General features: G+C 39.5%; 1 protein-coding gene across 2 annotated transcripts; it reads right to left on the minus strand.

Annotated features, from left to right (window-relative positions):
* Positions 1–336: 336 nt before the first annotated feature.
* On the minus strand, positions 337–12,283 carry LOC128606127 (deoxycytidylate deaminase-like). Of its 2 annotated transcripts, XM_053622158.1 has the most exons (7): positions 11,839–12,283; positions 9,479–9,558; positions 4,458–4,542; positions 3,213–3,345; positions 2,875–2,991; positions 2,379–2,472; positions 337–1,084 (listed from the first exon to the last, which is right to left on the minus strand). In XM_053622158.1, the coding sequence occupies exons 2-7, from the start codon at positions 9,532–9,534 to the stop codon at positions 1,021–1,023; spliced, it is 549 nt and encodes a 182-aa protein (XP_053478133.1). In that variant the 5' UTR covers positions 9,535–9,558; positions 11,839–12,283; the 3' UTR covers positions 337–1,020. The 2 variants fall into 2 exon arrangements, with proteins under 2 accessions (XP_053478133.1, XP_053478134.1); XM_053622159.1 differs by lacking the exon at positions 11,839–12,283 and having other exon boundaries at positions 9,479–9,662.
* Between the last annotated feature and the right edge of the window lie 14,628 nt (positions 12,284–26,911).

Raw genomic sequence — 26,911 nt, forward strand, 5'->3', positions numbered from 1 at the left:
TGCCACAACAGCAGCTTTAAGTCTGTAAGTTCCTGACAGCTCTGCACACTGCTGGGGGATTTTCACCCATTCTTTCTGCCAGATTTGCTCCAGGTTCCTCAGTTTGGATGGATGTTGTTTCTTTGACTGAAATTTGGACTTTGACTTGGCCACTGTAGAACGTTCACCCGTTTCTCTTGTGTTTGTGACCACTGTCCTGCTGAAAGGTGAAGTTTAATCCAAGCATGTAATATCCCCCTGTATTTTACACCATCCATTCTCCCTTTAATTCTGAACACAAGATGTAATTTATTAAAGACCTTGAAATAAAATAAATAAAAACCCATTGAGGATGAGTAGTTTATTCAATGTTTATTCAGTTCAGCTGTCAGTTTGCTCAAATCACCACTCAGTAATTAATAATAATGAATAATCTGTCATTTGAAAGAAAATACAGAAAGCAGAAAGTGAAGTAGCTAATATAATGATCTTAACGTTCACCCACCAAAAAGACAACGAAGGTGATTTAAATGGATTTAACAATAGCTTCATTACACGAGAAAGTGCACATGCAGTGAGAAACGTCCCGCTAGTTAAACACGACAGCACAGAAGCTGCTAGCATGATGTCTGAGGAAATAAAGCTCGGTTTAATATTCCTGTAAGGATTCTTTTTGATTTTAAAAATGTTTATTTTTCATAATGTATCTTTTATAGTAATGTTTAAAGTGAATTTCAGTATTTCAGTACAGTTTAAAGATTTCTGTTACATTTCAGTAGTTAATCAGTTTTCAGCATTTTCACCTATTAGCAGTTTGAAGTCATTTTGAATATACTGGGATTTCCAGTGTTTTGGGGAAAGGTTAATGTTTCAGTAAAGGTTAATGTTTCAGTAAAGGTTAATGTTTCAGTAAAGGTAAATATTTCAGTAAAGGTAAATGTTTCAGTAAAGTTAAATGTTTCAGTAAAGGTAAATGTTTCAGTAAAGTTAAATCTAAAGCTGAATGTATTTCAGTGGTGAAGAGCGCAGCCCGGGTCTCATTCATTTGGCACAGGGGTCGATGGACTTCAGTAATTCATCGGCTTCAGTTTTAGACGGAAACTGTCTAAAAACCGCAAAACAGAAAAGAAATTAATCAAACATTTATTGTAAAGGTCAGTACAATAAATCTAACCACTCACACATTTATAAATCTGCAATAGCAGAGAGGAAAACAGACCAATAGGAGTGTTTCTACGCTCAGGAGTGCTGTAATGGTGTTATTGTACTGTACTGGATGAAAAATAGAGAGCGGACTCTCAACAGCATGTTTTGACACATGTACACCTCCTCCTCTGACTGATCAGGCAATGAGATGTATTTTTCAGCAGACAAACTGGACATCAGCAACCTGTCATTTGTGATTTTTGGCCCCACTATACTGTAAATATCAACCATTCAACAAATTCCACATTCACAACACTATAAATTCCATTAAAACACTAAACCAACCATTTAAAAATTCCCTATTAGACAGATTTAAGCTGTTGACTTGCTCAGCTTTCTAGGTGTTGTAGAATTATGGTGCAGCATGCTCACAGACCCATTCAGTTCCATTCAGAGTTATTAGTACACCTAGTGGTCAAAACTGTGAACTGCAGCAAGCACTAATACAGGTTAATGACTTTTTTATTAGAACTCAATCTAATAAATTCACAAACAATGGCACAATATAAGTGCAGACAGTGTGTCTATAATATACACAACCATGTCTATTGTAAGATACAGTCTCCTCCCAAAGTATCAGAACAGCAAGGCCAATTGTTTTGTTTCTGCTACACACTGAAGACATTTGGATTTGAGATCGAAAGATGAATGAGACGATAGATCAGAATTTCAGCTTTCATTTCCTGATATTTGCATCTAGATGTGTTAAATAACCTGGAACATTGCGCCTTTTGGTGGCGTACCACACAATTTGTAGGTGAGCAAAAGTATAGGAACAGAGAGTCACTTAATGTTTAAAATATCCTTTGCTACAAGGCTAAAGACATTAGCTGAGGAAGGAGAGTGTGTTCACACACTTCACTAGTCAGATCAGAGAGGGTAAACACAACAAACAGCTTGATTCAATAAAAAAGTCTATGAGGAATATTTACATGGTTACTTCATGTGTCAAATTCAGAAGGTGTGTCTCAGTGTTTAATGGCGTTAGTCAAAAGTGGTGACATTTTAGTATGATGCACAAAAACAGAAGAAATCAGGATGGGGCAAATACTTTTTCACAGTACTGTAGAAAATATGGCATGCAGGTACAAACAAAAAAGAAGTGCAGGATTGCTTAGAATTTCTTCAGAAGATGGCACAAACACACACACACACACACACTCTCTCTCTCTCTCTCTCTCTCTCAGACTCACCTGGGTTCAATACCACTGAGCAGTCTTTCAGCTGCTTCTCTCTCAATTGGATCTTCAGCCGGTGGTTTTGATAAATAAACCACATGTTTTATACCTGTAGTGGAAATATTAATAGACACAGATGTTTACTGATGTGTATACACACATACACACACACACACACACACACACATATATCAGCTTTATCATAAGATAGAGGACATTTTCTTACGGACGATTGCTCACTACATCTGAGCTAGACTTTCTAAATAAAAAGTCCGCTCTTTACCTGCTAGCTACTAGATAACAATGCAATCTAACAACATCTATACACTTCCTGTTGCGACAATAAAACCATAGAAACTTAAAGCTGTATTTATACTTCAGTTAAATAAAGTTTGCTACGAGACAGATGTACAATGTGAACTGTGTAAAATACATGTAGAATACTGCAGTGTATAACAGGAATAAAGCTGTATTTAGGTGTGTGTGTGTGTGTGTGTGTGTTTTCCATTACCCGATTGAATGATGGCTTTGGCGCACTCGTTACAGGGAAACCGAGTGACGTAAATGGTGCATCCTTTCACATCCACTGAGGTTTTATTCATGATGGCGTTCAGCTCCGCATGACACACTGTAACACACAGGTAAACATTTCAAATGAAATATGTTTAGATTATAGAGATAAATAAAGCAGCAGTAAGGTCTGAGTAGCGATAGAGTGTTGCTGTAAAAGTTATAAAGTTGGAGAAACAAGGAGAAGAAATCGTAGCCAACTAGTTAGATATCTAGGTTTGGAAACAAATAAAGCGTTTACAGTTTTAAAATGAAGCATGCTGCAGTGCCGTAACTCACCGTATGGATATTTGGTGTCCAAACCTCTAGAACCTCCACGCTTCCAGGGGAAGTCATCCTCACGGCCATTGGGCATTTTGTTGTGGCCGATACCCACAATTTTCCCTTCCTCATTTACAATGCACGCACCCACCTACAACAAACAGTTCAGATTAAATCATCTGTAGAAAAGGGAAGGAGAAGAAAGTGACAGTAACTGATGGCAACCTGTCAGGTTTATTTAAAAAGCCCAAAACACCACCAGGGGATTTAACGATCCTCCATGAAGACAAATGAAAATGGAGAGGAAACCCTGGGATGTTTAGTAGGTTGGTGATAAATGCAAAAGAGATTGTAGATCTAATCGATATAGAAGCGTGTATCACCACAACACAGTAGAGAAGGACACTGATGACCCTAGTGGACGGTTGAACGTGTGAAAAAAGAATTTCATGTTCTGTCACTTGTGCAGTGAAAAAAAGTCAGTGAAATTTTTCATACATTTTTCCAATACATAAATAGCACAAAATCAAATATGAATGCTGTACCATGTCAAAATGGTCTATAAAGGAAATTGGGTGATCGATAGCATCAGTGATTTTACCCCTTTCCTTCCACATGCTCTCTCTTGTGCTTCAAGACATGGCCAAGGGTGCCAATACTTTAATCTTTAGTGAAAATACAGAGGCATTTGAGCAGACATTACCAGACGACGGACAAGCAGTTGTGCATTTTCTGTACTATACATGAGAACGCTAAACAGGACGCTCAACTCCATTATGTGATATCCTATGGGGTGCAAAACAGGAAGTGAACAGGAAGCCATTTTAGATTTGCCCCAACTAGAATTTTGGGGAAGAAACCAGGCTAAATTGTGATAAGAAAATGTTAGAGTAGGTAAATGAATGCAAACGACTGAAACATTAAATAGCTGTTTAAAACTGCTTGAAGTATTTGCTTAAATTATTTAGATTTGCTTGACTGCTTAAAACAGAGAGAGAGAAACTATGGCGGATATTGCACACCAACGACTGAAGATCTCCACTATTGTGCACTATTTTTAGTTCCGCCCACATGCCCCCACGTGGCTCACATGGTACCTGGTCATGAAGGGTAACCAAATTCAGTACGAGTATTAGGGTAACACGTGATTTCCAAAGAGATAGAAAGACTGGACCTCTATTGGCCTTGTGGACCTCATAGGGAGGCAGTAGTAAGGGGGATGACATTTCATTTGTTGCAAAAGTAGGACAAAGTGTTTGATACCTTTGATTTAGGATCACGGCTCTTCTTAGCAAACAGGAGGGCAACATTCATAAAATACACCTCGTCCGCATATTGTCCAGTTACCCTGTACAGCGTTTGAGGAAAGACAGATCATGTTTAATGCCATCATCCTGGTTTCAGCATTTCATTACTATGTCCTTAATGTTATGTACATTGTAGTATTTATAGTTCCTGGAAATAAAAAGATCTTGAATCTGAATCTGTCAGGATGATTGCATCTCTTACTGGAGATAAAACATTTGTACATCAGGATTTATCCTGGAGGATTCTGAAACCTATTTCTGACACTAATTCTAAATAGGCTTAAGATTGGGAACCATTAATTGCTAAATAACAGCCACACAGTTCACTAGTCACTGGGGTGTAATAAATAAATAAAAATCACCATATGATCTGTACAATTAAACTGATGAGTGAGATGAACTCCTGCATTTTGGTTGGATGTAGACAGTAGTAACCAACAGTAGGATGTCAACCGTCATCCAATTCTGCCATATTAATAATGTTGATGTAAAAATGCTTTATGACAGTTCCACTGAAAATGACCCAAAAAGATTGAAAATGAAAATGACTACATGCTAGTAATATGGGAAATCTTATATCTTATCATGTGGAAAAATATCAGCAGTAACTGCAGTATAATCAATCAGCTATGCTATGTGTGTTATGTTAATCAACCAGGAATAAGCATTTGGAAAATATTTCGAGGGGGTTCAAACCCTAAATCCACTTTAACTTTCATACAGCTTTTGTACAATCACGAGCGGGTGGTCAGATATGACGCTTACAGCATAAAACAAAGATTATACACTTCCAATAACGTTCAGTACAACAGACACAAATCAGGTACATTAGGTTTGCAGATTAATTAGGTGTACATTATGTGTGCAGCTCATGTGGAGCACCAACGTGCATCGTTTTCGTATAACAGCACGGTCTGGAGTGTCATATTCCTTACATATTACATGCGTATTAAATACAGTGGAAAATGATACTTAATTATGCCACATTAGTGACACCATATATTCTCCCTACTAACACTAACCAAATATTCATTAATTAATTTGCTGAATATTTGAATATTAAAAGTATGCAGGAGGTATTATGGAGTTTGTGGAAAATAAAAACTACGTAGGTACGTTAAACAAGCAGGATGTGTGGAGTCAGAGTCTGTGTGGATTCTAACACTTATTAAAATGGAAACATATGTGAAACATATTTCGTATATAAAAACTTCAGAAATGTCCAGTTTGAATTGTTTTTACACACACAGCTGATGAGAGCCTTCCATCCAAAATATGCTAAATTATTATATGAACAGTCAAAACGTCTGGGTTACGCATGTAACCCTGGTCCCTGAGAAGGGAGCGAGATGTTGTGTGAGCGTCACACTGTGGGAAGCACCCTCGCGCATGACCAGTATCTGAAGCTTGTGTAACATCATGCCAATTTATAGGCCTGCCATGATCAGGTGACGTGGCAATTAAGCGTATCGCGTGATATAAAAACGGCACCTGTGGACCGCACACTCAACCTCTATTAGCTGAAGCGAAGACACAACTCACAGGCCTGCCACAGTATGATAAAGCTAAGCAACATCCTGTTCTCTTCTCAAGGAGCAGGGCTACATGATTAACCCAGACGCTCGCGTTCAAAGGGAACTCAACATTGCGTGAGCTTCACGCTGTGGGAACGAGAATACCCACGCCATCATACTGAGGGTACGGCCTGTACAAAAGTTCTGAGCTCGATGGCCACTGCAAGACACTCAAGCCCAGGCTGGAATGTATATCCAGGCTATAATATAGAAGGAATGTGTGCGGCGTAGACCACCACACCACAGAACACACATCCTGTAAGGATACCCCTTTGGACAAAGCCTTCAAGGAGGCGACCCCCCTAGTGGAATGAGCGCTTATGCCCAGAGGTGTAGCAAGACTGCACGCCTCATAAGCGATAGAGATTGCTTTCACTATGCAATTAGAGATGTGCTGCTTCGACACAGCATCACCTCTACTGTCGCCACAAAAGCCGACCAGCAGCTGCTCCGACTTACGCCACTGGTGGATGTAAGTACAGAGAGCTCTAACTGGACACAGTAGGTGCAATTTCTCTTGGTCTGGTGTGAGGAACGGAGGAGGGCAGAAAGCCTGCAACACTACTGGCTGGACAGCAGATGTAGGCATTTTAGGAATATAATCTGTCTTAGGATATAGGAAAGAAAGACAAGTCAAGACAAGCTTGTAGATCTCCTACTCGCTTGGGAGATGACAGGGCCAGCAGAAGAGCTACTTTTAGAGTCAGAAGCTTCTCTGAGGCTGACTTGAAAGGCTCAAATGGGGCACCAGAAAGACCTTACAGGACCACAGAAAGGTCCCAGGAAGGTATGTATGGTCTGCAGATGGGCCTCAACACCAACCATAAACCTCGATGTTAGCGGATGTTGCCCCACAGTAGACAGTCTAGGCAAACTCTTGCTAGAACTTGTGGGAGCAGAGCGATCGGGGGAAAAGCATACAGACTTGACTTCGGCCATGTGTGCACCATTGCGTCCAGCCCAATGATGTGGGAGGAGTGAGGGCGAAGCACAGCAGGCAGTGTGTTGTCTCCTTGGAGGCGAACACATCCACATCCATCATATGGCTTGGCCGAACCTCCATCATATGAATTCCACCACTTGTGGATGGAACCTCTAATCCCCAGGCCTCAGCCCATGCCTCAACAGGATGCCTTCCCTCCCATTCTGGTTGCCCTGCATGTACAATTAGTTGCTCCCACCTGAACAGGGGGCATGAACGTAACCCTCCCTGGTGGTTGATATATGAGACCATTGCTGTGTTGTCTGTCACAACTGACACATGGTGACCTCTCAATTGAGTAAGAAAGAATTTCTGTGCAAGGAATCTCTAGGAGATTTATATGCCACTCCAGATGAGGGCCACTACAGAGACCGTGAGCTGGACAGCCGTCTAAGACTGCGCCCCAGCTCATGAGGGAGGCGTCTGTCATTACCCCCTTGTGATAAGGAGATGCCCCTAGAGTATGACCCGAGGTTAGAAACCGGGGACACCTCCAAATTCTCACAGCATGTAGGCATCTTACTTGATTACTTTCAGAGGTTTCGTCCTCGGATGAAACCCATGACTTTTCAGCCACCACTGAAACGGTCTCCTGTGCAATATGCCCAACGGTATGATGTTAGCTGCTGCTGCCATAAACCCCAACAGTCTCTTGTAGAGACTGGAGGGAATGCCCAGAACCATCTTTATCTTGCTCAATGATGATGGTCTTGACCCTTGAGGATAGAAACGCCCTCATCGTAGTAGAATCCCTTATAACCCCTAGAAAAGTTGTCCTCTGTGCTGGAGAAAGCATACTTTTCTTGAGGTTCAACCTGAGCACTTCATGTGGGTGAGAACAACATCTCGATGTTGAATTGCCAGTTCCCTGGATCATGCTAGAATTAACCAGTTGTCCAGGTAGTTTAGTACATGCATGCCCTGGAATCACAAGGGAGCCAGAACAGCACCCACGCACTTTGTGAAGAATCAAGGGGATAAAGCTAGCCTGAAGGGAAGAACCCGATATTGGTACGTGTTGCCTCCAAACGTGTACCTCAGGAACGTCCTGTGAAAGGGCAATATTTCTATGTGGAAATATGCGTCTTTTAGATCTATCGTCACAAACCAGTCCTCCAACTGAATCTATGGAATGATAAGTTTGAGCATCAGCATCTTAAACCTGTATGTCTGGAGTATGGTTCAGATGACGCAGATCTAAAATTGGATGCATACTTTTTTGTGGACCAGTAAATATCGGCTGTAAAAACCTCCTTCGCTCAGGGAATTGGGGTACATGTTCTATGGGCCCTTTGTCCAAGAGGGATCTGACTTCCTGCATTAACATCAGGCTCTGCTCTGTGCTGACTACTGTGGACAGGGGGGATCGAGCTCTGAACTAGACCTGGTAACCCTTTTCTACGGTAGACAGAACCCATGGAGACATTTTTGGCAGTAACTTCCACGCTGCCAGATGGTCTTTTCGTGAAGTTAACTCTTCCACATTCTGTTGGAGGAAAAGAAGCAGATTTTCATTGCCCTGTGACAGCTCGCTGACCAGAGAAAACTTGGGACAGCCTTGGCTAGGGGAGACCCTACAGCACTACTGGGGGCTAACAGCCTTAACAATCTCATATCCCCGATACATCCCTCCGCGGCCCCTCAGGACCGCTCCTTCTTTATCTACTTGTCATTTATGATCACTTGCCCCCTGGCTCGTGACACAAGCTCCAAAATCTGGTGGAGAGCCGGACCCAGAAAACAGAGCAAGTGATAGAGCACTGCTCGTCTCCAGTTCCTCTTCCAGATCCATATGAGATTCCCAGGACCTGAGCCGGCTGGCTGCCTCAGCAGCGGTCAGCCCAGATCCGCGAGGTTCTGAAACCCAACTCCCTTCAGCCGAGAAGAGAGCAAGCCGTGAGCAGAGCTGCCTAATTGTTAGGCATGCTCCATACCTAGACACTTCACACAGAAAGTGTGTCCGTCCCCTTCCCGTGATGAAACGGGAGCAAGGTGTGACACACTTCCTGAATTCTCTCTCACTCATACTATTCCCTCTTTTTTTAAAAAAGGACAGAAAAGTAAAGAGATTTTTCTTTCTTTTTTAAATGATAGAGAGGAAATGAAGAGTCTTTGTGAGCGTTACACAAACGACGGACATGCAGTCTCGCTGAAGATAATAAGGCTGACGGCGCGGTTCACAGGTGGCGGTTTTAGATCACGCGCCGCTCTGAATGGCCATGTCACCTGATCATGGCAGGCCTATAAATAGACATGATGTTACACAAAATTCAGATGCCGGTCACGCGTGAGGGCGCTTCCCACAGCGTGAAGCTCACACAACGTTGAGTTCCCTTTGAAAGGGAACATAACAAACCTACAATCCGGAAACTTTTACCAACCAGACTATGACACTGACATGGATAAACTTCCTAAACTTACGCCCCATGTGGTGGTCCTGGATCCTTGGCTTGGTCTGGATTTATCTTCTGTGCCATCACACCTCTTAGGCTTTGCTTACTCTGGAAAAAATAAAAATCTGGTATATAAGTTCATTTTTACGATTTTTGCCAAAAACTTATTTCTAAAATCTGATGGAAAATATGTTTTCATGAAACTCAAATCATAAAAACTATTTTAAACTACATTTTTGTACATATAGCATATAGCGTAGCATAATTTTCTTTTCTATTTTTTTAATGCCTTATAGAATTTTTTTTTAAATTTAAACTGTTCTCTTCTTTTTAAATACATAATTATGGCTTAAAATCAACAACGTATTCCAGAGGCAAATCCCAAATACTTTTTGTCATGAAAAATCATTAAGGAATAGGTACCACTAGAAAAGTAGACACATTTGGTCAATCAGAGATTAATATTAATATCAGAAGGTGAAACTTCTTGAATGAACTGAACATGTTTAAAAAGCTGATTCAACCATACAACAATGCTGATATTAATGTTAAAAAACATTAGGATTAAAGGTCATAACATTAAACATTAATTATGCAGTTTGTGTTATGCTGGGTAGTTGCTAGGGTGTTGCTAGATCTTTTTTAGGGAGTTAAAGTATTCCAGGTGGTTGCTAGGGTGTTGCTAGGCAGTCGCTATGGTATTACAAGCAGTTGCCAGGATGTTGCTAAGTGGTTGCTGAATGTTCCAGGTGGTTGACTGGGTGTTATTAAGTGGTTAATCTCAGGTGGTTGCCTGGGTGTTGCTAGGTAGTTGGTATGATGTTTTAAGTATTGCTAGGATGTTGCTAGGTGGTTGCAATGGGGTTGTTGTGGTGGTACAAGCAGTTGCTAGGGTGTCACTAGGCAGTTTCTATGGCTAGGGTGTTGCAAGATAGTTGCTATGGCATTCCAAGAGGTTGCTAGGGTGTAGCTAGGTCATTACTATGAGGTGGGGCAAGATGGTTGTTGCGGGTTTCCATGTGGTTTCTAGGAGGTTGCTAGTCATAATAATAATAATAATAATAATAATAATAATAATAATAATAATAATAATAATAATAAAGTATTATCATTTTTATTATTATAATTATCATCATAATATTTATACAGCATTTTTCATTTTGACTCAAACTCTCACGGTTTTACATAAAAGAATAACATAAAAGACAAAGCACAGAAACAATACACAATATGTATAATGACAGAAGAACATTTCAAAAATATAAAATGAATAGGTGGTTGCTGTAGTGTTCCAGGTGGTGGCTAGGTTGTAGCTAGGCAGTTGCTATTGTATACCAAGTGGTTGCAAGGGTGTTCCTAGGTGGTTACTATGGTGTTGCTAGGCAGTTACTATGTTGCTATGGTATTGCTAGGCAGTTAATTATTATATTAGGTGTTTCTTATGCAAACTTTAGATGGTTGCTATGGTATCCTATGTGGCTGATAGGGTGTTGCTGTGCGGTTGCCATTTTATCCCAGATGGTTGCTAGGATGAGGATAGGTGGTTGCTATGTTGTCTCAGGTGGTTTCTGTGGTTTTGCTGGGTAGCTCTTATGATATTCGAAATGATATGTAGTTGCTATGGTACCCTAGGTAGCTATGGTATCTTCTGGTGCAGTTGGATTGAAGTGAAAAGGTGATTCAACTCTGAATCGACTCGACTGAAGGAAGTGAATCAAAGCTGCAGTGTGTTTGGGTTGCAGCACTGTTTGTCTTGTTTTCCCCCACAGGTTTATAGGAATGTGCTCATTTGAATACATGATCATATTGGGAATGATACAGCGGACCCTCCACATTAACAGATTTAATAAATGTGTGTAATTATGGATATGGTGAAATTTCCTGTAAGTAGATGTTGATGGAATATTTTCCAGTGTCAGCGCTTTATAACAGTCAGGTAAAGCTTTACCATTACGTTTTCTAACAGAGCAATGTCTTCAGGACAGAGGGCATCATGATTTGCAGTTTATCAATAACCTGCTTTTTTTGTCTTAACTTTTAGAGAGAAAGAGAGAAGCTGGAGACAGAACGATGATTATGTAAATAAACTATATACATTTAACAATAAGGGACAATGTCCCATTCTTTAATGAATAAAAAAAACTATAATTTTTTTACAGGCAAATTGCTAAAACTATAAGAGGAATAAAACATTATGAACCATGCTGTTGTAGGAAGATGATTAACTTTAGTAACAGTATTACACCTCCCTGATGTGGATTATTATCCTACAACAGAAAGACCCTAAGTGTGTTATTCCTTATTTACATATTATAAACTTCACTACGTCACACCTTCACAAATCTGATACTATGGGGTTGAATAAAAATACTGATTTGAAACACTTACCTGTTGATTTCTAGGTGACTGTAAAATATGCTGTGCTGTTTCTAGTTGTATCCAGGTAACACTCACCTCTAGGTTCCTCTGGAGTGCAAATGTGGAACAATGAAGTGTTAACAATGAAGTGTTATTTAAATACACGTGCACAATGCAGAGACTTCGTGATTGGATCAGGGTTGTAACAATGCATATCTAATCACACCTGCTAAAGCAATTTCTAGAATGTCATCAATACTGACTCATTGGGATTCTCAGAATAAACTCAAAACCCTGAACACAATTATGTTTGTAGTTTCTGTAAATAGAAACACACACACACACACACACACACACACACACACATTGCAAAGTCCTGCTCTTTTACAATGAATTCATAATGCATTCTTGGTCAGCAAGTTTTTCAAAGAAAATCTAGAACTGTAAAAATGCTGCTTGCGGAAGTTCTCAACCCCTTCAGACTAGTACATGGTAGAACCGTCTATTGCCACAATAGCAGCTTTAAGTCTGTAAGTTCCTAACAGCTCTGCACACTGTTGGGGATTTTCACCCATTCTTTCTGACAGATTTGCTCCAGGTTCCTCTGGTTGGTTGGTTGGATGTTTTTTTTGACTGAAATTTGGACTTTGACTTGGCCACTGTAGAACGTTCACCTGTTTCTCTTGTGTTTGTGACCACTGTCCTGCTGAAAGGTGAAGTTCCACCCAAGCTTGTAATATCCCCCTGTATTTTACACCATCCATTCTCCCTTTAATTCTGACAAGAAGCCCAGGTTCTAAAGCTTCTCCAGAGCATGATGCTGTCACCACCATATTTGACTGTAGGGATGGTGTTAACTTGAGGTATGACCTGCATAAGGTCGGCACCACACAAAGCCGGTTGAAACTCAAAGAAATATTTCGATCTTGGTCTCATCACAACAACAAAAAATGCATCTTTATTGGGTCACTCTTGTGCTTTCATATGGCTCTTCTTGAGCAATGGTTTCTTTCTAGTCACACTTCCTCTACAGTTCTCAATTATGCAGAGCTCTTGAAATTGTTGTCTGGTGCACCTTCACTCCACTGTATTCTGTAACTCCTTCAGAGTGACTGTTGGCCTCGCTCCTGTTTTTGCGCTGAGTTTTGAAGAATAGCCTTGTCTAGCTAGTGCTTGGGTGGTGTGATGCAGCTTCCACTTCCTCACTATTGATCCAACATTGCTTAATGAGATGTCGAACCTCTTAGATAAGTTTACACTCTATTCCTAAATTATGAAATTCTATTACCTTATCATTAACTTCCTTAGAATGCTCCTCAGTCTTCATTTTCACCCCATTCCTTCATATGGACAACGGGAGCTGTTTTAATATTTACAGGTCGAAGGCCAATTATAAGTCGACTGTCCACGTTATGACAATAGCTTTCACCTGGAGCTTCCAGAATCTAAAGGGTTTTTTTGTACTTTCTTTGAAATACTTGCTGACCAAAAATTAATTCTGACTTTAAAAATTCACTGTACGAGAACATGAGTTTGCAATAAAAATACTGACAGGAAGAATATGTTCATTACAAAGGCATTTGCTATTCAGACAAATCTGATCAATTTCAGGGGTGTTGAATACTTTTGCATACCAGTGTGTACACCTTGGGCGTTCCCCCAACTGGTGCCAAAACTGGTGCCACAAAATTGTATGGAATGTCTTTGCATGCTGTAGAATTACAGTTTCCCTTCAGTGAAACGAAGAGGCCCAAACCTGTTCCAGCATGATAATGTCCCTGTACACAAAGCAGGCAGTAATCAAGCCTAGATGTGTCTAGTCTAAATTAAATTAAATTTGATTAATTGTTTGATTAACTAAGTTACTTTTCACACAGGGCCTGTTGGTGTTGGATAATTCTTTTCCTTCATCAGATAAAATGATTATATAAAAAAAAAGTAATTTTGTGTTTACTCAGGTTATATTTGTCTTATATTAAATTTAGTTTGAAGATCTGTAACAATTAAGTGTGACAAATATGAAGAAATCAGGAAGAGGCAAATTCCTTATCGCAGCACTGAACAATAAGCTGTACACTGGGATTTGTGTAATTCAAAAATATACACTGACCATCCACTTCATAATTAACACCTGTACACCAACACATTCAGGCATTGATCCAATCAGCCAATCATGTGTCAGCAGCAGAATGCATGAAATCATACAAATGCAGGTCAAAATCTTCAGTTATGAAGGCAAATATCAGAATGGGAAAAATACGATCTTAGTGACTTTGACCTGGCATGGTTGTTGGTGCCAGATTGGCTGGCTTGATCATTTCAGAAATTTCAGCTTTCCTGAGATTAGTTAAAATAGTAAATGTTATATTAGGATTGGCTGAAGAACATATGGTTAAAATACCTTAAATTGTATTAGTAGGTGTGATTAGATACACCTTGATACACCCTGAACGAATGACTAAGTCTCTGCATTTATTAAAGTCACCAGAAGATAAATGATCAGCTGATAAATAAATATTGAAATAAACTTCCTTGTTCCACATTTGCACTTGAGCTAAACTGAGAGATGAGCGTTACCTGGACAGATCCATAAAGAGTGTGACACCTCTTACAGTTACTCCAGTGGTTTCTTTCTTTTATAGGACATTCCAAAGTGTTTGTGCAGTGCCTCTGATTGATTTTCCGTCTTTTCTCAGCTTCCAAACGGCTTGCTTTTCTCACATAGACAGCTCACTGAATTTTCATGTTGGGTTATCCTTTTTAACAACAAATCCAGTCTTCAGAGGTGAAACTGAAGGCAAAATCAAGAATAGATGTTCAAAGCTATTTATTGTTTAAACGATCAATCTACCAGAAGACATTTGGGTAACAAGAAACATCTGTAAACATCAACAGCGGCAACACATGGGCGCATGTGCCAGGGCATTCAGGCCATCAGCAACCTGTAACAGTGAGGTCTCCCTCCCAGATGCGCTGAACAACTTCTATGCTTGGTTTGAGGTGCAGAATGACATGGCGGTGAGGAAGACTGCCCTTCCTCCCAAAGACCAGGTGCTGTGTCTAACCACGGCTGATGTGAGGAAAACTCTACGTAGAGTCAACGCACGGAAAGCTGTTGGACCAGACAACATTCCTGTTAGAGTGCTCAGAAGATGTGCAGACCAGCTGGCGGATGTTCTCACGGACATCTTCAACATCTCCCTGAGAATGTTGAATGCCGTCGTTCCGACGTGCTTCAAGGCTACCACCATAATAATAATAATAATAATAATTATTATTATTATTATTATTAATGGCCCCAAGAAGAACAGGAGAAGAATCAAGACACCAAGCAAAGACATCAAATTAGTATTTGCACGGTTATGGCCAAAATGATAATCCCGATTATTTTGATCAATATTGAGATCTCGAATTTTTATCACAATTATTCATTGATTTTAGGGACAACATATTTTTATTGTACTTTCACATTTAAATAAACAGACCGCTGCTTTCACCTCCATGTTGTGCTACATTCCTGATAATGTACAAATCTTTACATCAAATTAGACTGATCCTTAAAGTGCATCATCTCATAGAAGCAAAATATAAATAAAATTGTACCCAAAATATAGTATAAGTAAAAATGCCATCAACCAAATGAAAATATGCATCAAATATAACAATATGCAACCAAATGAAAACAATTCAGGCGAATGCAGAAAAGTCAATAACAGTGTTTAGAGGAGGAGAGACGCAGACAGTTTCTTTTAGGAGATTACAAAAATTTAGGAGCACAGTTGAAGTTTACTGTTTTTTTATTTAATTTTTTTATTTACAGATGGTAGTGTTAATATGCCACAATATAACACACAAGTAGGCATGAGAAAACTTGAGCTTGTCAATTATGACAGAATTTAGGAACATAGTGCGGGATCAATAAAAGATGGCGGTTGTGAGATTGGGAAGTTGGGAGAAGCAGATGATGTGCAGTGTCACTCGTCATCATAATGGCTTCTCTGCAGTATTTCCACAATTGTTCGGTTGACTGAGGAGATCAAAAGCAGTGTGAAAGTAACTGTTGCGCGGTGTAGATGCATTTTGGACTTCCTGTAGTTTTTATTCCGATTGTATTATACAACTCCGAACGGTCACTCGCACCGATGACATGGCATGGTTGTTGGTGACAGATGCGCTGGCTTGATCACTTCAGAAATTTCAGCTTTCCTGGGATTACACAGTAAAATCCCTAGTGTTGAATTAACACCTAGAGTATTTATTTGAGTCCAATGGACTTATATAAACACTGTGGGTGTTAAATCAACACTGGTGATTTTGCTGTGTGGCTAAAATAGTAAATGTTATATTAGGATTGGCTGAAGAACATATGGTTAAAATACCTTAAATTGTATTAGTAGGTGTGATTAGATACACCTTGATACACCCTGAACGAATGACTAAGTCTCTGCATTTATTAAAGTCACCAGAAGATAAATGATCAGCTGATAAATAAATATTGAAATAAACTTCCTTGTTCCACATTTGCACTTGAGCTAAACTGAGAGATGAGCGTTACCTGGACAGATCCATAAAGAGTGTGACACCTCTTACAGTTACTCCAGTGGTTTCTTTCTTTTATAGGACATTCCAAAGTGTTTGTGCAGTGCCTCTGATTGATTTTCCATCTTTTCTCAGCTTCCAAACGGCTTGCTTTTCTCACATAGACAGCTCACTGAATTTTCATGTTGGGTTATCCTTTTTAACAACAAATCCAGTCTTCAGTGGTGAAACTGAAGGCAAAATCAAGAATAGATGTTCAAAGCTATTTATTGTTTAAACGATCAATCTACCAGAAGACATTTGGGTAACAAGAAACATCTGTAAACAACAACAGCGGCGACACATGGGCACATGTGCCAGGGCATTCAGGCCATCAGCAACCTGTAACAGTGAGGTCTCCCTCCCAGATGCGCTGAACAACTTCTATGCTTGGTTTGAGGTGCAGAATGACATGGCGGTGAGGAAGACTGGCCCTCCTCCCAAAGACCAGGTGCTGTGTCTAACCACGGCTGATGTGAGGAAAACTCTACGTAGAGTCAACGCACGGAAAGCTGCTGGACCAGACAACATTCCTGTTAGAGTGCTCAGAAGATGTGCAGACCAGCTGGCGGATGTTCTCACGGACATCTTCAACATCTCCCTGAGAATGTTGAACGCCGTCGTTCTGACGTGCTTGAAGGCTACCACTTAATAATAATAATAATAATAATTATTATTATTATTATTATTATTATTATTATTATTATTAATGGCCTCAAGAAGAACAAGAGAAGAATCAAGACACCAGGCAAAGACATCAAATTAGTATTTGGCGATAAGACAATATAACATTGAAAGTAGGGCTGCACTGTTATGGCCAAAATGATAATCCCGATTATTTTGATCAACATTGAGATCTTGATTATTTATCACAATTATTCATTGATTTTAGGGACAACATATTTTTATTGTACTTTCACATTTAAATAAACAGACCGCTGCTTTCACCTCCATGTTGTGCTACATTCCTGATAATGTACAAATCTTTACATCAAATTAGACTGGTCCTTAAAGTGCATCATCTCGTAGAAGCAAAATATAAATAAAATTGTACCCAAAATATAGTATAAGTAAAAATGCCATCAACCAAATGAAAATATGCATCAAATATAACAATATGCAACCAAATGAAAATAATTCAGGCAAATGCAGAAAAGTCAATAGCAGTGGAGGAGAGACACAGACAGTTTCTTTTAGGAGATTACAAAAATTTAGGAGCACAGTTGAAGTTTACTGTTTTTTTATTTAATTTTTTTATTTACAGATGGTAGTGTTAATGTCCCACAATATAACACACAAGTAGGGAGAAAACTTGAGCTTGTCCATTATGACAGAATTTAGGAACATAGTGCGGGATCAATAAAAGATGGCGGTTGTGAGATTGGGAAGTTGGGAGAAGCAGATGATGTGCAGTGTCACTCGTCATCATAATGGCTTCTCTGCAGTATTTCCACAATTGTTCGGTTGACTGAGGAGATCAAAAGCAGTGTGAAAGTAACTGTTGCTCGGTGTAGATGCATTTTGGACTTCCTGTAGTTTATATTCAAATTCTATTATACAACTCCGAACGGTCACTCGCACCAGTGCAAAAAATATTTATTCACAGTAGCACAAAGTACTTTTCAGTCACAAATGCGAGTGAAATGGTCACACTGTAGAGCCCTGAGTTTATCTGCAAAGTTTTTTCCTGTTCAGCGTGATGAGGTTTAATGTCCCTGACAACCTCTGTAGTGCCATTTAGCATCATGTTAACGTCATGATTTCCCCTTGCGCAAGCGCTGGAGCTCGCAGAGAAACTGGCAGCTCGAGCGCTAAAATGCTAAACCCGTTTCCAGATTTTGGCACTACAGAATGATGTCATCCCTGCGCCGCTCTGTGTGATTGGCTGTAAGTATAGGAAGCGCTTGATTTGAGTGGAGAAAACAGCAGAGTTTTCTATGAGCAGAGGACAAACTTTAAACATCAATATTGCAGTCAATCATGTTCATTTAATCGTGGGCAGTCAAAATCCTAATCGAGATCGATATTCGATTAATTGTGCAGCCCTAATTGAAAGTGTGATCAATTAAGTCTTAAAATAATAAATGTAATATATGTAATTACAAACTGACTAGGAGCTGATTTGATAGTATACACCTATCAGTCATAACATTAAAACCACTGACAGGTGAAGTGAAGAACGCTGACTATCTCGTTACAGCGCCACCTGTCAGGGGGTGGGATATATTTATTAGGCAGCAAGTGAACAGTTAGTTCTTGAAGTTGATGTGTTGGAAGCAGGAAAAATGGGCAAGTGTAAGGATCTGAGCGACTTTGACAAGGGCCAAAATGGGATTGAATTGGCACTTGGTTTGGAGCATGCAACGTTAATTAATTAGCTAGCGTTCATGGTAGAATTTGTCAAACTGTCTTGAAAGCTCAGTCTTTGAAAGTATATACAGAGTATAAAAGCCAACACTTTACTAAAGGTGTGATGTGATGTAACAATGACTTAATTTCTAATTCTAATAAATTTAATGATGGTTTAAAATCTAATTGGGAAGGACAATCCTTCTGTCACGTAATGAGGGTTAGGACGGATGCAATTACAGTTAAGAGTTTAATGAAGATTATAATATCCAGAGGCAAGGCAAAAGACATAAACAAAGACAAGCAGTGCTCAGGCGATCAGGTAAAGAGGCTAGAGCAGGTAAGGCAGAAATCAACATCAGTGGCAAGGCAGAATTAAAACCCGAATAAACAAAACAATGGAACGGCTTGGTAATAAACAGAGACTACGGCAGCTGACCGTATTACTTTGTGAAGACCTTGTGAATGAGCAGTCTCTTACATAGTGTGGTGATTGGGAGTGTGATTGGGAACAGGTGTGCGTGCGATTAGTCCTCAGGAGAAGGTACCGTGTCTGTGTGTTCCATTGGGAGTTGTAGTCGTCAGCCATGTTTGTAGGGCATTCTGGGAAATGGAGTCACTAGTTTGCCATTACATGACACTTGCACTACATCTAGCACACAGAATACAACACTAACACTTTCAGACAGTTATTCTAAAATTAGATCATCATTGTAACAATATAATCCAGGAGCGCCCCCTTGTGTGTTCTGAGTGAGCCCTCATTGTCTCTACAGTGACCTCTCATGACACTTCCTCTTCATCAGACTAGTAGTATCTGATTCTGTTACCAAGTTGAACTACTTCAGGCAGCAGGTGGCGATGTTGCTGAGATATCTTAAGCTGTCAAGGAAATGCATATATAAACAGCACATGACATTTTCACTTTTGTGATTTTGATGTCGCTTAGTATTTCCCTGAATCATGTTTAAAGTACATTTTTGCATGCGTACCAAAAAATTGACTTCAGTACGTGCATGCCGATAAACTACATGATACATCAGATATATCCCAATTTTATACAAACTCAGTATTTTTATTGTGGATGCTCAGTGGTTAAGGCATTGGACATCTGACCAGAAGGTCATGAGTTTAAATCTCAGCACCACCAAGCTACCACTGTTGGGCCCTTGAGCAAGGCCCTTAACCCTCAACTGCTCAGTTGTATAAATGAGATAAATGTCAAAAGAAAAAGTCACTCTGGATAAGGGCGTTGTCAAATGTCATAAATGTAAATGTGTTTAAAGGTAGAACAATCCCTGGTTCGCACGTGCTCGATTTAGTTAAAGGCATCACGGATCATCTCCGATCATGGGAACCCATTCATATCTCAGATTTCTCATTCATTTTTAAAGGCAGATTTAATGGATTTATTTTGTGACATCAATCACAGGCAGAGCTTATTTTTAATCACGAATGTGCCAGAAGTGCGTTGCTGTTCATTTGAAAAATCATCCGTATTACAAATGCAGGAAATTACAAGAATATCAGCAGCCGCCGTTATAAACCGTTTCATCTCCTCGGTTTTCATACGGTCCGTGTCCATCATTGCAAACATTTACATTTCATTTAAATATTCCTAAAAATAATCAAACTACATATGAAAATGAATCAAGACGGATCCAAATAAACAATGAAGTTCCTGTGAACAGTAACACTACATGTTCTCGTCCTCGAACTTGTTCAATTCAATTCAATTCAATTCAATTTTATTTGTATAGCGCTTTTTACAATAGACATTGTCTCAAAGCAGCTTTACAGAAATATCAACACGGTATACAGATATTAAAGGTGCGAATTTATCCCAACTGAGCAAGCCACTGAGTGGCGACGGTGGCAAGGAAAAACTCCCTAAGATGTTTTAAGAGGAAGAAACCTTGAGAGGAACCCGACTCAGAAGGGAACCCATCCTCATCTGGGTAACAACAGACAGTGTGAAAAAGTTCATTATGGATTTATATGAAGTCTGTATGGCCTTAGGAGCAGCCGTAGTCCCAGCAGTCTGGAATTAGAGAAGATTTGAGCTCCATCCAGAGGCAGAAAGGATCTGGATCTCTAGTATCTCCATAAATTCATGTGGGGCTCGGCGAAAGGAGAGAGGGAGAAAAAAGATTATTATGACTGCGAAGTAGTAGAACAGAATCTAGTCAGGGTAGGCTTGAGTAAACAAATACGTTTTAAGCCTATACTTAAACACTGAGACTGTGTCTGAGTCCCGAACACTAATAGGAAGACTGTTCCATAACTGTGGGGCTCTATAAGAGAAAGCTCTTCCCCCTGCTGTAGCCTTCACTATTCGAGGTACCGTCAAATAGCCTGCATCTTTTGATCTAAGTAGGCGTGGCGGATCATATAAAACCAAAAGGTCGCTTAGATATTGTGGCGCGAGACCATTTAGTGCTTTATAGGTTAATAAAAGTATTTTATAGTTAATGCGAGATTTTACTGGGAGCCAATGCAGCATTGATAATATCGGTGTGATATGGTCGTACCTTCTAGTTCTAGTTAGGACTCTAGCAGCTGCATTCTGGACTAACTGGAGCTTATTTATATTCCTACTGGAACATCCAGACAGTAAGGCATTACAGTAATCTAATCTAGAGGTGACGAATGCATGAACTAGTATTTCCGCATCATGTAGTGACAATATGTTTCTTATTTTAGAAATATTTCTGAGATGAAAGAAGGCTATCCGTTCAGTACTTTGATTATCAAATACCTTACAATACTTTACATGCGGGTTGTAATACAGATTAAATTACATGTGGACAGACGCTGTGAACTGTGGAGCTGCTCCGATGTTATTTGGGAACAAACACCAAGCTGAATTTTCTCAACATAAATTTCTTTAGTGTGTAGTTTATCAGATTGTCTAGATCTGTTGGTTCTCAACGGGGGGGATCAGAAGGGGGGCACGAATTGTTTTCAAGAAAAAACAGACAGGGCATCATCTGGGTCCACGGTGTATTTTATTGCTTTTCACATAGAATGTGTATAATTGAAAACCCCCGCCTTCCCTCTACCTCTGCATTTTCTTTTTTCTGGGGAGAGGCGGAGCTTAGCTGCCTTTTATCTAGCTGTCAGTTCAGACCAGTGTTCCAAACTTGGCCACTTTTCAGACCCCTTTGTTGACTTTTTTTTTTCCAAAAAAAAAAAAAATAATAAAAAAAAAGCTCTAGCAACAAATCTTACAAACCTTAGCAACTTTCCAACAACATATCAGCAGTACTGTCCTGCAAGTGTGAAGTGTCGCTTTCCCGCTGCACTCGCACCTCTCTCTGCGTCTGCTCTGTTCAGTGAGAGTCCGAGAGCCGGAGATTTAACAGTGTCATGGATAATGAGACGCGCATCCCAATTTACATCATTCTTATGCGAATGTTTTTGGAATGCAAGACGAATGTAATGCAACGTTTTACATGTAAACTAGTCCACTTTATTACAGCCTAGTTCTGTCGTTCAGAGTAGTTATAGCGTTCAGAAACATTTCTGATCATTCATCTTCCACACCCGTCCTTTATATAGTTTTATGAAAGTTGTTTTTAAAAAAATCATAAAAGTTATGAGAAGTAGCCTAGTTACACAAGTACAATAACAAAAACGCAAAAAAAAAAAAAAAGAAATCCATCATCTATCGATCAAAAACAGATGATAAATAGACAGATCTTATATAGAATAGATAATCATTATACCTGGTCTCCTCCAAAATTGGGGTGGGGGGGTTGTACCACATGATCAGGAAAGCTTGGGGGAGGCTTAGAGAAATCTCCCTTAAGCGCTTTGGGAATGAAGTCACCGTTCACGTTGCCTTTTATTCTGATCACAACCAGACAGTTATATTGATTCCGAGTTTATATTGATTCTTTCATAAATCTATTTTAAACTACGTAAACAATGGGGACGTTTTTGTCTTTAAGGTCCTGAGTGTTGTTAAGGACAAAAATGTCCCCATTCGGACACTTTGATTCAAACAGCAATATTTAATCCCCGTGACATTTAAGCATAAAATCATGCATTCTGTGTTAATCGGCTTTTATTTTGTTGACGAGGTTTCAAAATATTGAATTGTTTTCAAAAAAATGTTCTGAGATGTGTAAGATTTTCTCAGGTTTAGCCTCTGGGGAAAATCCATGCTTTTCCTTTTTTCTGATTCTGCTGCATTACAGACAGCAGCAGACTGACTGAATAAATGATGCAGATAGAGTTGTGTGTGTGTGTGTGTGGATATCGGCGTTTGTATGTGTGCACTAAAACTTTGTGTGGGTGTGTGTGAACAGTTTGAAAGAAAGAAATGACATTGTACTGGAAATCACAAATCCCACCCCATGTATACGAGTCCAAGAAGGTTCCCGAGCTTTGAAGATGTTTGCATTATGTAAAGAAACTGGCATTTAAAGGGTTAAAATCCTGAAAATGAATGAATATTTGATAATTATGATCAGAAATGATGCTAGTAACGAATCGAAGTCAGTGAAAGTGGGGAAAAAAATGAATATATAATATCTCTGACAATTTTTTGACGGACATTTTTGTCCTTTATGTGAGTATGCTGTGGAGTGAATAAAGTGTAAAAAGCAGGGTTCACACTAAACTAATTAAACACGTCATAATCATTCGGTGGGGAGGACATCCTGCTCGATACAGATCCCAGAAAACACGTGCGTTATCTCACACAGACACACACATGCGCTTCACACACTTCAAATAGGGTTAGCAGAGGTCATTAATTTACACAACCTACAGAACTGTCAGCCAGGGGAACAGGGACCGTCAATACCATAGACAAAAACCCCAACTCCTTTTGTATTTTAGAGCGGTAGTTGTGTGTAGTGTAGACATAGAATATAAAGTGTAATCAATGTGTGTAACTACAAAATTGACTGATGTTTGGATATGTTAATCAGGGATAATCTGGTATGTTTACCCAACAGTTAAGAATTACTTGTGGGAAGCATTATCTAAATCCATAGTAAACTTGTTGATCAAGTTAGAAGTGTGTATTGACTTAGAAGAATTCTGTGTCTTACTAAACACTAGGTCTAATTGTTTTCTGTGTCAATCCGTACCTCTGCACAGCAGGCATAATCTAAAACTATAAAACACTTCCAACACGTGGTATTCGAAATTTTTACATTAAGTGCTTTGTGTTTGTCTAAAGCAGCTTCACTCTATGGCAATAAAAAATAAATTGGACACATTGCAGAACTGGGTTTCTAAACAAAGCCCTCTAAGCTTGCAAATCAGTGACAAAAGAAGAGATAAGAATTTGAGGAGGAAAGAACCAGATGAGACTATACGGTGAAAAAACCCAGGTCTGCTAAAACTTTTAAACATAATACAACTGACTACGCATGCGCCTCAAATATAGGGTATCATATGGATGTGAATAATTAGTTAAGGCGATGGAGATTGGTCTGTTCTAGAAAGAAAAGGTGAATGCCCTGCCTAGGGATAATTTTACTGCTTCAGAGAGGTATATAAAGACATGTTTGTGTATGTATAATTCGGAACATCCGCAGACCGTCTCACTTTGTTGTTTCAATAAAGTTCATTTACTTTTTGACATCTACAAACCCTTTGTCTCTGAAGTTTTTGATTTAGGCTGGAAAGATTGATTTTCCTCAACATAGACAGCGGGGGAAATAAGTATCGAACACATCAACATTTTTTTCAGTTGACTCATTCAATACTTATTTCCCTCACTGTATATCATCCACATATGTACACATTATGTCCACAATTCTAATACAACAGTCATCATGTCTCGTATTTTCCAGTTACACAAAACGGAATGACCGCATTAATACACATACGTATCACAGCTAACCATTTGATAAACTTTTCTTACAACAATCATATTCTCATGAAGTATGCTTACGCTTCAAAACAAACAATACTTACACGAAAAGTGATTTGAGAACGAAGATTCACCTATAGCCTACCTTACAGACGCTAACACACATGCTGTATACGGTTTGACCTTGAGCGGGTTGACTGACTCCGCTTTTAAACAGTGTGTGTATGCTTTGGATTGAATAAAGTGTAAAAAGCAGGGTTCGTACTAAACTCATTAACATAAACACGTCATAATCATTGTGTGGGGTGGACATCCTGCTCGATACGGATCCCAGAACACACATGCGCATTATCTCATACAGACAGACAGACAGACAGACAGACACACACACACACACACACACGCGCACTGGAATTTATTTATCATATTTGTCTGAATAGCAAATGATAAATACACATATTCTTATTTTCAGTATTTTTATTGGAAAGTCCTGTTCTTTTACAATGAGTTGAATTGTAAAAGATCCCAAATCCCATATTTGTAGCGATGGTGTTAATCTGAGGTAAGACCTGCATTCGGTTTGCACCACACAAAGCAAGTATTTCGACACCAAAAAAAAGGCCTCCCTCTCAGCAGGCTCACTCTTGTCTAGCTAGTGCTTGGGTGGTGCGATACAGCTTCCACTTCCTCACTACTGATAAAACATTGCTTACAGAGATGTTCAACCTCTTAGATAAGTTCACACCCTATTCCTAAGTTATAAATTCTCTTACCTTATGATTAACTTCCTTAATATGCTCCTCAGTCTTCATTTTCACTCCCGTTTTAATATTTACAGGTCGAAGGCCAATTAGAAGTCGACTGCGTCCTCGTTAAGACGATAGCTTTCATCTGGAGCTTCCACAATCTGTCTTTGTATGCTATAGAATTACAATTTCCCTTCACTGGAACTACGAGGCCCAAACCTGTTCCAGCACTCCAGGTTGGAGTGAAAGAACTCGAGTGGCCTGCACAGAGCCCTGACCTGAACTCCCTTGGGATGAACCTGAACGCAGACTGCGCCCAACATCAGCACCTGACCTCACTAACGCACTTATGGCTGAACGAACACGAATCCCCACAGCCACTCTCCAAAATCTTCCCCAAAGAGTGGAGATTATAACATGGGCACTACATCTACAATTGGAAGTTCAACAAACCCATATGGGTGTGCTTGGTCAGGGGTCCACATACTTTTGGCAACATAGTGTAAATGCAGAGGGGAAAAAAAAAAATACATTTCAAATTGCACCTGGTGTTATCATACATGTTGGTATTGGTTGGGGAAGATTTCATGGTGAAGGAGAAAGAGCTTCCTAAAGTTTTCAGGGACATGTTATAAAACAATACTCAAACATGTTCCTACACCTCAGGCAAAGACACCATGATATTAACTGAGGGCATAGTGAACTGCTCTCGAACACAATCCTCATCCTCGTAGCTCCTCATCTTGAGTAAACTGGTCTGTTTGTTTTTTATATGTATTTAGGCTAAGATGGCTGTCCTGTACCTGTTCCACCCATGCACCCATGTAAATAACAAGAGAAAAATTGGGACTGAAGAATTAGATTGTTTTTTTTTTGGCCTTGTCAAATGTAATACAATACAATTAAAAAGACTAATATGGAGTAGGAATGGGAACATGACTATACCTAATAGGACTCTAGTATACTGCTAATGTATTGCTGCATGAACAGTCCTAGTTGTATTCATCATATTAATTAATCAAATTGAACAACGTTGCGTCCACACTCATTATTCAACAGCTTATAAAACAGCACTTGATCCAGCACACCCTATTATTTATGCTTTCTGTGTGTGCGAGCAGGATACAGGCTATTTCATCATGCTTTCACTTCACTGTTTAGATTTACTAATCAAATCAATTTAACTAAATATTAATAAAACAATGCCTCACTGGCAACGAATTCTGTAATTACATCTGGGGACCGAATAACGACATGGTCCATTCTTTAATAAATCTTTATTACGCACGCTTAACTCGACTCTGAATACAGTCCAGTGGGTTTGTACTGTTGACCGTCAAATCTTTCCGTCTCCTTGTAATATTTTCCGACGCAGGTAGAGGATTTCTTCTGCGGTACTACTGTCAAAATGGGTTTGTAGTATTTCTCTGCTGGGAAACCCCGAGGTTTTTACATTTAAGAGGCCACGAGAAAATAATCAATGCCATGTTGGATGTTCTGGGACTTGTGAGGCAGAAGGTAGAATGTAAGCTGTTGTGAAAGCCTCGGGTCAGTAAAAACAAGCTGTTTGCTATGGCAAGTCCATAAAGAACCACTG

This window comes from Ictalurus furcatus, chromosome 3 (genome assembly GCF_023375685.1).
Source record: "Ictalurus furcatus strain D&B chromosome 3, Billie_1.0, whole genome shotgun sequence".
Taxonomy (NCBI): Eukaryota; Metazoa; Chordata; class Actinopteri; order Siluriformes; family Ictaluridae; genus Ictalurus; species Ictalurus furcatus.

What these genes read in the sequence shown, in the direction of transcription:
- LOC128606127 (XM_053622158.1), bottom strand. Translation starts at nt 9,534, where the DNA reads ATGGCACAGAAGATAAATCCAGACCAAGCCAAGGATCCAGGACCACCA. An exon ending in GCCGTGATCCTAAATCAAAG is followed by an intron (nt 3,346 to 4,457) that starts GTATCAAACACT and finishes TGTTTGTTGTAG; the next exon opens with GTGGGTGCGTGCATTGTAAA. An exon ending in GGACACCAAATATCCATACG is followed by an intron (nt 2,992 to 3,212) that starts GTGAGTTACGGC and finishes TGTGTGTTACAG; the next exon opens with TGTGTCATGCGGAGCTGAAC.